The 13,111-nt window shown below is 36.0% G+C and overlaps 1 protein-coding gene across 1 annotated transcript in view; it reads left to right on the forward strand.

The window, feature by feature from the left end:
- The window catches only part of ALX1 (ALX homeobox 1), a 19,593-nt gene extending 6,507 nt beyond the window's left edge, over positions 1-13,086 (forward strand). Inside the window, exons 3-4 of the mRNA XM_010708794.3 lie at positions 114-242; positions 11,810-13,086. Coding sequence (XP_010707096.1) covers positions 114-242; positions 11,810-12,130 — 450 coding nt within the window. The 3' untranslated portion in view covers positions 12,131-13,086. The remainder of the gene's footprint in view (positions 1-113; positions 243-11,809) is intronic.
- Positions 13,087-13,111: the final 25 nt, after the last annotated feature.

Consider the following 13,111-nt stretch of genomic DNA (forward strand, 5'->3'; position numbering starts at 1 on the left):
TTTTTTTTGAGACAGTAGAAGGAAGCAATATATACTCTTTAAATATCCAGAAATAACTACACTTGCAGTTGAGTATATGAGTATATCTTGACTATTTTTCTTCTTTACTGTAGGTTTGGTTCCAGAATAGGAGAGCAAAATGGAGGAAAAGAGAACGCTATGGGCAGATCCAGCAAGCTAAGAGCCATTATGCTGCCACTTATGATATATCTGTTCTTCCAAGGACTGACAGCTATCCTCAGGTATGCTGAAGACCAAATGGTACTTTGGTTCTCCACTTGTTGTAGGCATGTATCTTCATGGAAGATGCATGAAGACTTTCAAGTGTTTATCTTTTTGTTTTCTTTACACAAGTTGCCAAGCGCTGCCATTGTGAACAACAGTTCCAACATCTAATATGAGTAAATAACTCCTAAAATACATGTACTTTTAAAAGAATGATCTTAGGAGCTGCATTTTCACATAAGTTATGTACTATGGCATTGGCAATTGGCAATATGTTTGTAGAGCTAATTACATTCTACACATAAAGTTATGTGGGGATTTGAATAACTTTTATGTCCATACACAAATTCAGATAAATTATGGACTTGCTGAGATTGAAAGGAATGGACTAGAATTTCAATTCTGGGATTTTTATATTCTGAGGTATACCTGTCTTAAAAACTCTGCTCATGTATGCTCTGGTAAGATGAACCGTAAAGTGTATTATCATTAGACCGTTTCATTCTGATGCATTAAACATGCATAATTTTCTTATGGACCTCAATAGGCAGTTGAATACAATTAGGCTTCTGCTAGCATGAAACATTTTTATGGACATGAATGATCAGAACTGAATCCATACAGCTTCAAGATGGAGACAGGAAGACAATAAAGCTCCCTCGAGCAATAGTAGTTTGTTTCAATTCTTCATCCTTTTTCTTTTCTTGCCTTGCCTCACTCTATGTCATTGTTTTCCTGCTTTTTTTTTTTTTTTCTTCATAACACTGAATACTTTTGTACTGAAGCCATTACTTGTCATGTCTTTTGCTTCCCACATTGTTTTCAAAAAGAAAAGGCTCCAAAGAAAGTATCCCTCTGGCAAAGTCGTTTCATACTGGTATCTTGATGCTCTTCTATTTCATCAGGTAACAAAGTCTCTGCTAGACTTAGGAATACACTCATATTCAAAAACATTATTGGCAATGTCTACATAGGTTTGCTTTGGTCATGATCTGCCTTTGCTGAATCAGCTTAGTTTAGGACTAGAGAACTCATGAGTTCATTTCTCATCTATCTTATTCCAACTGCTTTACCTTTCAGAAGGCTGTTACTAAGTTCAGTGTTAGGGACAGAGCTAGCCTGTGTTCCAGCAGCTCAGAATATAGGCAACACCATTTCAAACTCTTTGATACCCATCATTCTGTGCATTAACAATTTATAATGTAACAGTGTATTAGTCCGAATTGCATCAGAAACCATTGTATGATAATTGGGATTGTTCAACCTGGAGAAGATGGGGGTTGGAGTAGATTTTATAGATGCCTTCAAGAGTTTGAAGGGAGGATGCAAATAAGACAGAGCCAGGATCTTGTCAGTGGTGCCCAGTGCCAGGACAAGAGGTAACGAGCACAAACTGGAACGCAGAACTCTGAAAATCAGGAAACACGTACATGCTGTGTGGGTTACAGAACACTGGTACAGGTGCCCAGAGATACTGTGGAGTCTCCTCCTTGGAGATCTTCAGAAGCTTCCTGGACATGGTCCTAAGCAATCTGCTTTGTGTGTTCCTCCTTGGGCAGGGGTTGGGCCAGGTGACCTCTACTCTTCCCACCTCAACCATTCTTGTGATTTTGTGATTGATACTGTGATTCTGTGATACACTCTGTGTTAAAGTAGGAGGACTCAATATTTGTCTGAGAACTATCTGAGTCCCAGGTAAGTGAGTGCAGAAAAAAACACCAACCAATCAGTAACTTGAACCACACCTAGGCAGGTGCACAGGCACTCATAGATCTCAAGGTGTTCAAGTATTTTTTGAAGGACTTTCCGGATACTCTTCAAAACAGGTAAACTGTGACACAAGGAATAGTGCTTACGCTTTGGGCTTTCTATCCCTGACTCATTTTTCTAGACTGAATTGAATCTAGACTTATCTAGTACTTTTAGGGGGACATCATTTACAAGTTTTCACAATAGTCAAGTTTTTTAGGATAAACTAATGGAATAACTAGGTCATTTGCAAGTACTTAAAATTGTCCTAATAATAATTTTTTTTAAAAGAAACACTTTTGAATTATAGGAAACTACCAGTAACAAGTATCTAAAACCTATGGAAAGTCGATTTTGTATATTCATATTGTAAAAAGATGAGAATAAGAAATAGATATCAAGGAAATTATCATATAATAGACAATGTAAGTTCACATTCTTGCTAGCTAGTGGTGATTCTTCAGTTTCATACTCATAAATCCTCACGATCAGTAGAACTATACATGTATCATGTATACAGAGTTTATTTCCAGTGAGAATACTTACAAAAATGAATATCCATATTAAAAGCACAAAGATCACTAACATCCTTACATTCAAATCTTTAGAACTAGATGTTCATTTATAAGTGTGTCATTCACAGAAAATAGATGTTTGATATATGATTTGTCCTTTAAACTCATTAATCTATTTTATAGTTCAGGGAGAAAGAGATATTTAAAACTGTGATCTGCATGCTTGGTCTTAGTATTGTATTGTAGAATCACAGAATGGCTTGGATTGGAAGTGACCTTAAAGACTATTCAGTTACAATCCCCCTGCCTTAGGCAAGATTTCCATCCACCAGATCAGGTTGCCCAGGGTCCCATCCAACCTGGCCTTGAATATCTCCAGGGGTGGGGCATTCTCAGCTTCTTTGAGCAGCCTGTTCCAGTGCCTCACCATCCTCTGAGTAAAGAATTTCTTCCAAGTATCTAATTTAAATTTGCCCTCTTTTAAAGCCATCCCTCTTTGCCCTATTACTATTAGAATATGCAAGAAGTCGTTCCCCCTCCTGCAATGAGGTCTCCCTGAGCCTTCTTTTCTCGAAGCTAACCAAGCCTATCTCTTTCAACTTTTCCTCATATGATAGATGTTCCAAGTCCTTGGTCATCTTCATGGCTATCCTCTGGACCCACTCCAAAAGCTCTGTGTTTCTTGTACTGGGGACCCCAGATCTAAACACAGTACTCCAAATGGAGCCTTACAAAAGCAGAGTAGAGGAGGACAATAACCTCCCTGTTGGCCAGGGCAGATAGCTGTTTTAGGCAGCTCAGAATACAGTTGGCCTTTGAGGCTGCAAGAGCACACTGCTGGCTCATGTTCAGCTTTTTGTCCATCAGAGCCTTTAAGTTCCTCTCCACAGGGCTGCTCTTAATGAGGTCTTCTCCAATGAGTTCTTCCTATCTGGAATTGCCCTGACCAAGTGCAACACCTTGCACTTGGCCATATTGAACCTCATTAGGTTCATGTGGATTAACTTTTAAGGGATGTCCTGGTCCTCTGGATGGCATTCTTTCCTTCTGTTGCATCAACTGCTCCACTCAGCTTGATCATCATCATTACATACTGATTTTCTAGGAAATTCCATTAATTCAGTACTTGGAGAAATCTCGTATGTGTAAAAACTAATGCAAGAAATTAAATCAAATATTTTGTTGTTGTTGATATTTTTCCCTGTGTACAAGCACTCTTACTGTGACAATGACATCACTAAAGACTAGACAGCTTTTCCTATACTTTGAAATAACTATATTTCCCTGGAGATCCTGGAACACAAATCACTTTAGCTTGACTATGAATGAATGGGATACTTACTGATGTGTGGCAGAAGAAACAGGAACAAATGTGAATTTCTGATGTGCATTATATGAATGTGAAATCTGAAGATTTTTGCTTTAGTCCCATCATGGATATATTCCCAAGATGGACATACCACTTGCATTCCATCAGAAACATTACCCTATATTACAGGCAACAGAGAGTGTGGAGATCCCTGCTTAATCTCTTTGCTAATTATCTTAATCACTTACAAATTAAAAACATTATGCTGCTATGCATTGTGTGACTGTATAAATCTGAAAGGCTTTCTATAAGGAAAAAAAGCTTTTCAATTTATTTCAGAGATTAGTATCTCAGAATCTTCTATAATCCAATTTTATTTTCTATTACATTAAAAATCTTTATCTCTGAAATAGTAACAGTCCTTTTTTTTCTAGATGATAATTTTTTACTTTGCTAATTCAACTAACCTTGAATTATTTTTCTAGGAAGTGGAATTTAGCTGCTGTTTATTGCGCAAAACTTGTTGCTTAGTTGGCTGTCAAGAAGTTAAATATTTCCTAACCTATCCAAATTCTGCACACATATATAATCTCTAAGAGGCAACATCCTAATAAAGGGGGAATGAGTGCAGTATCACTCCACAAATTCATTGGCTTCATTAACAAGTGGTACTTGGTTCAGTGGTTCAGTCAGCTAAATACTTGGACTAGTGCTATTTAAAATGTCTTGGGATATCTTTCACACTATTATAGTGCTGACAAACAAGGTTTATGAGAAAAACACACCATTCAGAGGAAGAACTTGGTGGTGAGATAATTCTAGACATATATGCTTAGGAAGTTTAATGAAAAGAACTTTTATGACAGAGATGGTTCCTTTTAAAGTTGATAAAAATCTGGTCAGTGAAATTGTCTCTTCCTAAAGTAGATAGAAAATAAGTGAGATGATCTCTAAAAGTGTGTTTTTCTCTCAGTTGCCTAGCTCAACTTTATTCAGTAAATATTTATTTCATAAAGAGTTGAATTGAACTGTGTCATTGAAAAGTAGAAACATTTTCCACTCCATCTAGTCTACTCCCACACTGTGCATCTTTTCTCTTGCTAGTTCTATGAGTCCAGTTCAGTTTCATTATTCTTCAAAGTCCTTCTGAAATGTCTTTTCCTGTCTTGTTATACTTTTCTTCCTACTATAATGTACTTGTTTATCATTTTTACTTGAAAATGCAGACAAGATTTGGACAGGACTTAACTTACTTTAATGAAAAATCCAGCATGGTGCAGGTGGGAATTCCAAGAGAAGGCAAAAGTATTTTTAAGATATAAGAACTGAAGCGATTCAGTAAATAGGATATAGAAAGAGGGAGAATGCTGAAATCTCAAAAATAGAAGAGAAGATGTTAAAGTTTATACTATATCCATGAGACTGATTAATCAGTTAAGTATGTTAAAGGGCATGGCATCAAATGATTTGTTTAGGCAATAGAAGACAATAGAAGTGGTGTCAGTATACATGTGTTATGTGCTAAGCCCTTGGATCACCATTATAGTTCTGCTCTAGCCTTAGTACATATGGTTAATTCTCATTAGCAATAATCAAAATTACATGCTCCAATTAAATTTTTCATATGGCAAGTATTAGACACCACATGTTATATGACTTAAGAATTCTTTTAACTGTAGTAGACATACAAATGACAGTTAATCACAATAGTTCATTAAAGCTATGGGTACACTGATTAAATAGGAGTAGATGTGGTAGACATATCTGAGCTAGCTTCAAAGAAGCTTTATCATATACTCATGCTATCTGTCTGTGACAGCATGAAACTCAGGCTGGGCCACCACCTGGGTAGTATGTTGCTTGCCACAGATGTGCTGACTAGTTGCATTGCTGTGGCTGATCTTCCAACTAGAGTAACAGTTCTCATCTTTTTGGGTGGTGTCTATTTCACACAGGGTAGTTTGTTCATTAATTTTTTACTTTATTATTGATTCTAAAATATCACTGTTTGTGGTGAGACTTCTTGAGTCTCAGTATTTTCTTACATTATTTTTTTTTCTATAAATACTGTACTATAACTCAGTGAACGGGTTCTGGGGGTAAATTACAAGACAAATCCGTTTTTCTGAGGTAGGAACTAATTTTTAATGATATTTTTCAAGCATAAGGTATTGGACATGAAATGTAATTAATTCTTATTGTATCTGTCCCTGAGACAGCAGGGGGAGAAGTTACGGTTAATCTACAAAACTTGATGTCCTTTCAAATTCTGCGGTATTTTGCATCTTGGCAAACTGACTAATCATGTTTGTATTTTAGAGCTGTAACACTAAGTTTTTGGCTTCTAAGAGCCAACTTGCATTTTATGTGCATATTTGAAAATGATGTGTTGTAGCTGTCATATGTGCCTGTACCCAATAGAGTGCAGCTGATCTTCACAAGCTCACCAGAACCAATGTCTGCTCCAGTATAGAAAGAATAACAGACTACACTGAGAAGTATTCTGTCTAGATGTAAAGGAAAAATACAGTGAGAGTAGTAAAACCTTGGAACTAGTTGACCATGGTAGTTATTGAATTTGAATAGCTGGAGATATTCAAAACTTGACTCAATAGAGCTTGAGTAACCTTATCTAAATTCAAAGTTAGCTGCTATCAGATATTTGGAAAAATAATCATTTTCTGCTTAAATTTTTCTATGAATCAATGATTTTGCAAACTTAGGAAGCACAGGCTTCTCTACCCATACTTTTGATGTTCCTGAAAGGCCCTCAGGAAAAAAAATGTGGTGGTAAGTGGAAGGTGGCCAAATTATTTGTGCTGATGGACTAGGAACAGCCTACAGATTATACATTGTAAGCTAGTAGTTTTAAGCAGTTTAACATCAACTGTATTTTAATCTGTTTTATCTGCTTAAGGCAGCCACTTGTGCAAGCCCAGGTTGCAATTTTCTGGCAGTGCAAGGGTTGTTGCTTCACATGAAGAAAGGAGTGACGTATTGTTTGCCATTCAGTCTTTCAACAATTGTATGTTTTTCAGTTAGGTTAGTGCTTAACTGCTCAGTTAGTGTCACTTTTTCCCCCTTGCAATGTAAAGGAACATTGTAAAAATAAAGACAATTTGTCTAACTACTCTAATAATAATAACTACAAATTATATTTATTATAATAGAATAACATATATTGCATAATATAATAAGTTCATATCTAAATATCTTAAAGGAGATTTCTTTTTTTTTTTTCCTATGTGGAGCACTAAAACACATATCCACTCGAAAAGAAGACACGTGCTTGTATTTGTGTGTCTCTGGTCTGGATAGGCCGCTAGCTCCAATAACATGAGGAAAAAAACTTTAAAATGCAATATATTTGGTGATGGGAGAACCAAAACTGAGTAAAAGATAACAAACCTCAGAAAATTTGGAAAAATGAGTTTATGCAATTTCCACAGGTCTGATACAGGAAGACTGAAGCTCCAGGAATATGGTATTTTTACTGAAAAAAAAAAGTTGACCAAGAGGGATGACCTATTGCCTCAGCTTATCTTCTTCTACGTTGTCAAGCAGAAGGTCATAGGCTTAGGAAGTAACATCATAATCATATTAACAGCCATAACTCTCCAGTTATATTCTTGTCACAGCTATGCAATTCTATGTTTCTTTTCCCCTATTGGGAGGGTGTGTGCGTGCGTGTGTGTGTATAAAATATACAGTAGGTAAATATATTGAAGGGCTCTGGTAATTTCATGGTAACCACAAGAGCAAAGCTCAAGCTATTTGTGATGTTAACAGAAACCAGAGATGAACTGCATGTATGGGCTCATTCACAGTCTCTGAATTGCCTTTTATATAGTTCATGGATCACACAAGAACTTAAGAGGAAAAATATTTTCTTTAAATTCATGTACATAATGTCCCTTTTCCTTCCAACATACCAGAAGAAGGCCTGATAATTTTGACTTATTGTAAAACATTACTGTATTTATTCTTAATACAGGTATATCTTATGCATTAGATTTCCCTGTAAGTAATTTATGTTGTAAATTCTTGCTGAGAAATTAACATCTAGTATCAAAAGAGAAGTCATTCAACAAACTAAATGAACAGAAATTTGATATGACTAAAATATACTTCTGAAAGACATAACTGTCTCTTGAAAGAAGATGTAAAGCTCTTCTAGCATCTTAAAGCAATTCTGAAGTTCAGTTAACTAATTTGAATTGCTTCCTCTAATGAAGACACCGAGGGTGACACTTTGAAAATTTTAGCAATGAATAGCTTGTTCAAGTGCTTCTTTAACAAAACATTTATTTATTCTAGGATTTGTGGCTGAATACTTTTCTCATTTACACCTGTGCAATCACACTAAAGTTAAATTGAAAGAGATTTGTCTAGGATAAAAATATCAGAAAAATGAGTGGTGCTAAACATAGTTTACTGAAAATCAAACTAATAGAAAAATAGAATGAAAGAGTGATTTTTTGATACCTCCAGACCACATAGGTTATTGGACACTTTCAAACTGGACCACTGGATCTTTTGAAGTCTTCACATCATGACCATATTAAAGGCAAATCTGTATATGCTCCTATTTAAACACATATTTATTTATTTATTTATTTATTTATTTTTGGAAAACTATTCCCATAATTACATCTGTGCAGTCTGACCATCTGCAGCATTTAATATGAGGTTTCTTAAAAAGAAATCTGTGTAGGTCAGATAAATGAGACTTTGTCCCATGCACAGAGATGAGGAGCTTCCTCAGAATTAGCTCCCATATTAGAAACTACATGGATGCATTGGTTCATCCTGTTGAGAATGTTTTGAGATTAACCATTTGGCCTGGAAACATCATCAAAAGAACGGTATTATGTTTGTATCTGCATGAAATATCATTTTTTTCCTGGATTTTTTTAGCTGCCTTGACTGTTTTCCATATCAGTAGGGAAATAACAGAAAAACCAACTGGAGTTAAATAACATGGATACGGGAATGAATAACTTGTTCTCTAGGAAGAAAGGGAAAGAATCTTAATTTGTTTTTAGTTGCTGCTGCAATTAATGCACACGTAGTCATGAAAAACAAACAAACAAACAAACAAACAAACAAACTGCAATTAAAAGATTTTACTGTTCTTGTACAGTAGGAAAGGTACAAAGAAAGACAAGACTTTGTAGAGATGGCAGAGTTTCTGGTTTTCTGAGTTCATGATAGAAACAGAATGTGTGCAGTTTGCACTTTCAAGAAAAGGAAAATATATTTGGATTTTATAGATTGTTAGCTGCTATCTTCTTTACTACTCTTCCTTATATGCTCATCACACGCTGTGTGGCTCCAAAATCCCTCCTTCAAAATAAGCTTGCAAGCAATAGTAAGCAGCAAGTCTTGAATGGCTTTTCAGTTGCCATAAACTTAAAAATCATACTTACCAACTCTTTCAGGGTCCTTTATTTCCTTATTGTCAGAACCAAAATTCTAAGATTCTGCAAAGGATCTGAATAACCTTCCAGGCAAAAGGATACTCAGTAATCTCTGAATCCTGAGCCATGAAAGAGACACTGGTACCTTCAGGAATATTGTGTGTGATTGAATGCAGCAAACTTTATTAACCAAGGCAATGGTTCAAATGGGTCTTACTAAGATATATACTTTAATCCCCCAATTAAAACACTTGTTCCACGAGGACTACATTTTTTTTCTGATTATAAGTGAAAACAGGCTCAGGGGTAGGGTAATAAGGAAGCTGAAAATCAAGTCAAACTGTGGAGGGTTTCTCATGAGCTGATGCTTTAGAGGAATTTATAAACTGCTGAAAGTAGGAGGTGAGAATGAGAACTGTTTTGTCCAGCCCAGAGCTGAGAAGGATACGGGGAGGCCTCATGGTGGCATACAGCTCCTCTGTGACAGCAACAAGACCTGAGGCAATGGCTTGGAATTGCATCAGGGAAGGGTCAGGCTGGATGTTAGGGAAAAGCCCTTCACTGGAGGATAGTGGGCATGGAACAAGATACCCAGGGCAGTGGTCACATCTCCAAACTGATGGAGTTCAAGGAGTGTTTGGACAACGCTCTTAGACATAGGATCTGGTTTTGGGTGCTTCTGTGTGGATCCAGAGGTTGAACTCGATGATCCTTGTGGAGCCATCCAACTTGAGATATTCTATGATTCTATGAAGAGCTCTGAAACTCTCACTAGAGTCTCTCTCCTCCTGTAGATCGCAAGAAGTCCACAGGAAGGAGGAAAAATCCTTGATCAGCTCCCTCAGGCACCTTATTCACTTCATTACCCCTCAGCAGATCACCTAAGATATGCAGAAGATGCCTGAGGTGTGCCCAAATAGTTATGTGTATGTGTCTGTGTGGAAAGGTAATCTGCAGTCATGTGAGGAGGTGTGCCAATGTGCGTATGCCTGTATGTGTAAACAGGGAGACCGGCAAGACCAAGAATTTGGGAACCAAGGATTTGCTACCATGCTTTCTCCCCACTTTTCTGCAGGAAACCAAGATAGAGAAGTTACTGGTTCTTTTCTATTGCCAAAATTACCAGAGTCCAAATTAGTTTGTCAGCTCCTACAGCCTCTGCTAATACAACTGTTCAAAATATAATTTGTAAAATAAGACTGTAATTATCTAATCCTTTCTATCTACTCTATATCTCAACTAGATGAGTTCAGTGAGCCATAATTTATCTTTAACTTGTTGGTGGTTTGGGGAATACGTGCTGTTGCAAAGAATTAGGATAATAGGAAAAAGAGTGCTGAGTGGGAAGAATTTTTTCACTCTGGGTGACTCTCATTATTCTTTATTTCCACTGATCTCAAATCTGATAGTAAAAAAAAAATCAGCTACAAGCATAACTTGCATTTATTAAAGCCCAAATTCATTTGCAACATGAAAATAAAATTAAGTGTGAAGGAGGAATTCACTTTATAGTGCTAACCAAAGAGTAATTGCAATTACTTCAACTTAAAGCAGAGAACAAATATTTGGGCTCAATCTCAGTGCATCAGAGCAGTGGTATACTGAATAGACAGTGGGTTTTCAGGATGAAGACAAATTTAGCAAAGTTAAAAAACAACAACAACAACCAACCCTAAAGAATACAGCTCTTGACTAGGAACTTCGGTACTTTGAATGACAATTACAAATGCCTTGTATCGTGATATATTCTGGTGTACCACAGTTTGTAAATTTTTTAAAAGCCAACATTCAGGAAGGACATGTAAGTAAAAGTGGAAAATAAATAAAAAGCTATATAAGAGAACAGTGAGTGGAAGCAAAAAATGACTAAGGAAGTCCCAGTATGCCAGAGAGCATATCCATACAGTTGTGACAGAGAAATATAGACAGCAGAGAGTTTAAAAAGATAGCACTGCTGCTGAGTCTGAAGTTTGTTTGATTAAAGCAAAGTAAATAGAGATGGATGAAAGAATGCACGGTCTGATAATGATGTGCTAGACCTCAAAAATCTTTCTGTATATTAATCTAGTAATAAATATGTGAAAAAATACCTATGTATAGAATCTATTCATAGATGATAGAAGAAGGCCTGAAGCTCAGAATGAAGTTTTAAGTGCCTGCCAAATATAGAAAACATTACACATCAAAGCTTAAATATAGGGTTACTCCAGATCTTCAGCAGACCTTACTGGTAACCACAAAGTTTGTCTCCTAGTCTGTCATGCAGTGTTTTCCAGGGATGTACAACACCATTTGTTCAGGCTGCAAGCCGAAAAAGAAACACCCTCAAGTGTAATCTCCTATTAAAAAAAACAAGCACAAAAAGAATTTTTTATCTTAAAACTATCTTTGAAAGAACTTCAGGAAAAACTCTTGGATGTATTATCAACCATGTCTGTATTTTATGGATTTATTTGTAGGTTTCTTAGGATTTAATTTCGTAAACACTTCTGAGGAGAAACTAGTTATGGATGTATTAAGTGAAATCAAGTAGAGCAGAAAACAAAAGATGAAATATCTATATTTAATATTATTCATTTTATATGTTCCAGATTCAGAACAATCTGTGGGCGGGGAACACGGCTAGTGGTTCTGTGGTTACTTCCTGCATGATACCACGAGATACTTCCTCCTGTATGACACCTTATTCCCATTCACCCCGGACAGATTCTGGCTACACAGGCTTTTCAAACCACCAGAATCAGTTCAGCCATGTGCCCCTCAATAATTTTTTCACTGACTCCTTACTTTCTGGGGCAACCAATGGACATGCTTTTGAAACCAAGCCGGAATTTGAAAGGAGATCTTCCAGCATTGCAGTTCTACGGATGAAAGCCAAAGAGCATGCTGCCAATATTTCTTGGGCTATGTAATATAGCTGTACCCTTTCTTCATATCCTTTTTTAAATAGTAAACTGAAAGCATTTTTATTTTCCATATTTAAAGGACACAACAATAAGCTGCTGTGTGTGGAATGCTAAAAATCACAATATACGTGACGTCTGCTTACAAAAATGCAATATTATATTTAACAATAAAACTTAAGAATAAACCATATAGATTTACCATGCATCAAGTTCAACAAGCCCTGTTTGTTTTGGTTTTTATATAAAAATATGTTTTGTTGTACAAGTTGATGAAATATGATTATAGAACCTGCAAAAAAGAATAAACCAATTAAGCAAATATGTCTACGCCATTGGTTCTTAGCAATTCTGTATACAAAATTAATATTTTTCAATTTAATACTTCATAATGGAAGAACTATGTAAAGGAAAATACATTTCGTATATTAGAACTGTGATGTAAATCTCTAAGAACACCATGCAGAGAAGGAAATATATGATCACTTATGTTGTAGGTGGAATTTGTAGACCTAACTTTCTCAGTACTGTGCTGCGGCTCTGAGCCAGCTTGCTGCTTTTCTAAATGCATGTAGAACTCACTGGAGCTGTAGCAATGCACAACTAACATAATGAGAATAGAAGGTAGTCCTTCATTTTATGAACTCGAGTGTATTCCTATTACAGATCATGAGATTTTTAATAAAGATATCACTAAAAGCAGAATAAGTGTTTAAGAGAGTTTCAAAGAAGTGCACAGATTGTGTAAATTGACTAGAGTTTAAATGAAATATTTAAGGTTTCAGATAGAATATCTTGAAACTTACAGAACAGCAACAGCAAAATCCCACATCTGCTCCATTCTCATTGTTTTTTCTATGCTGTGGTCAAACTGAAAAGGAAACAGTCCAACAAGCCTTTCCAATTTCAGTCTATGGCTGATCTCAAAATGTTATAATAGTATATTTCATTTAGTTTTACAGTTTGTTGATACGTTGTTTTTTTTTTTTT

Source organism: Meleagris gallopavo, chromosome 1 (assembly GCF_000146605.3).
Source record: "Meleagris gallopavo isolate NT-WF06-2002-E0010 breed Aviagen turkey brand Nicholas breeding stock chromosome 1, Turkey_5.1, whole genome shotgun sequence".
NCBI lineage: Eukaryota > Metazoa > Chordata > Aves > Galliformes > Phasianidae > Meleagris > Meleagris gallopavo.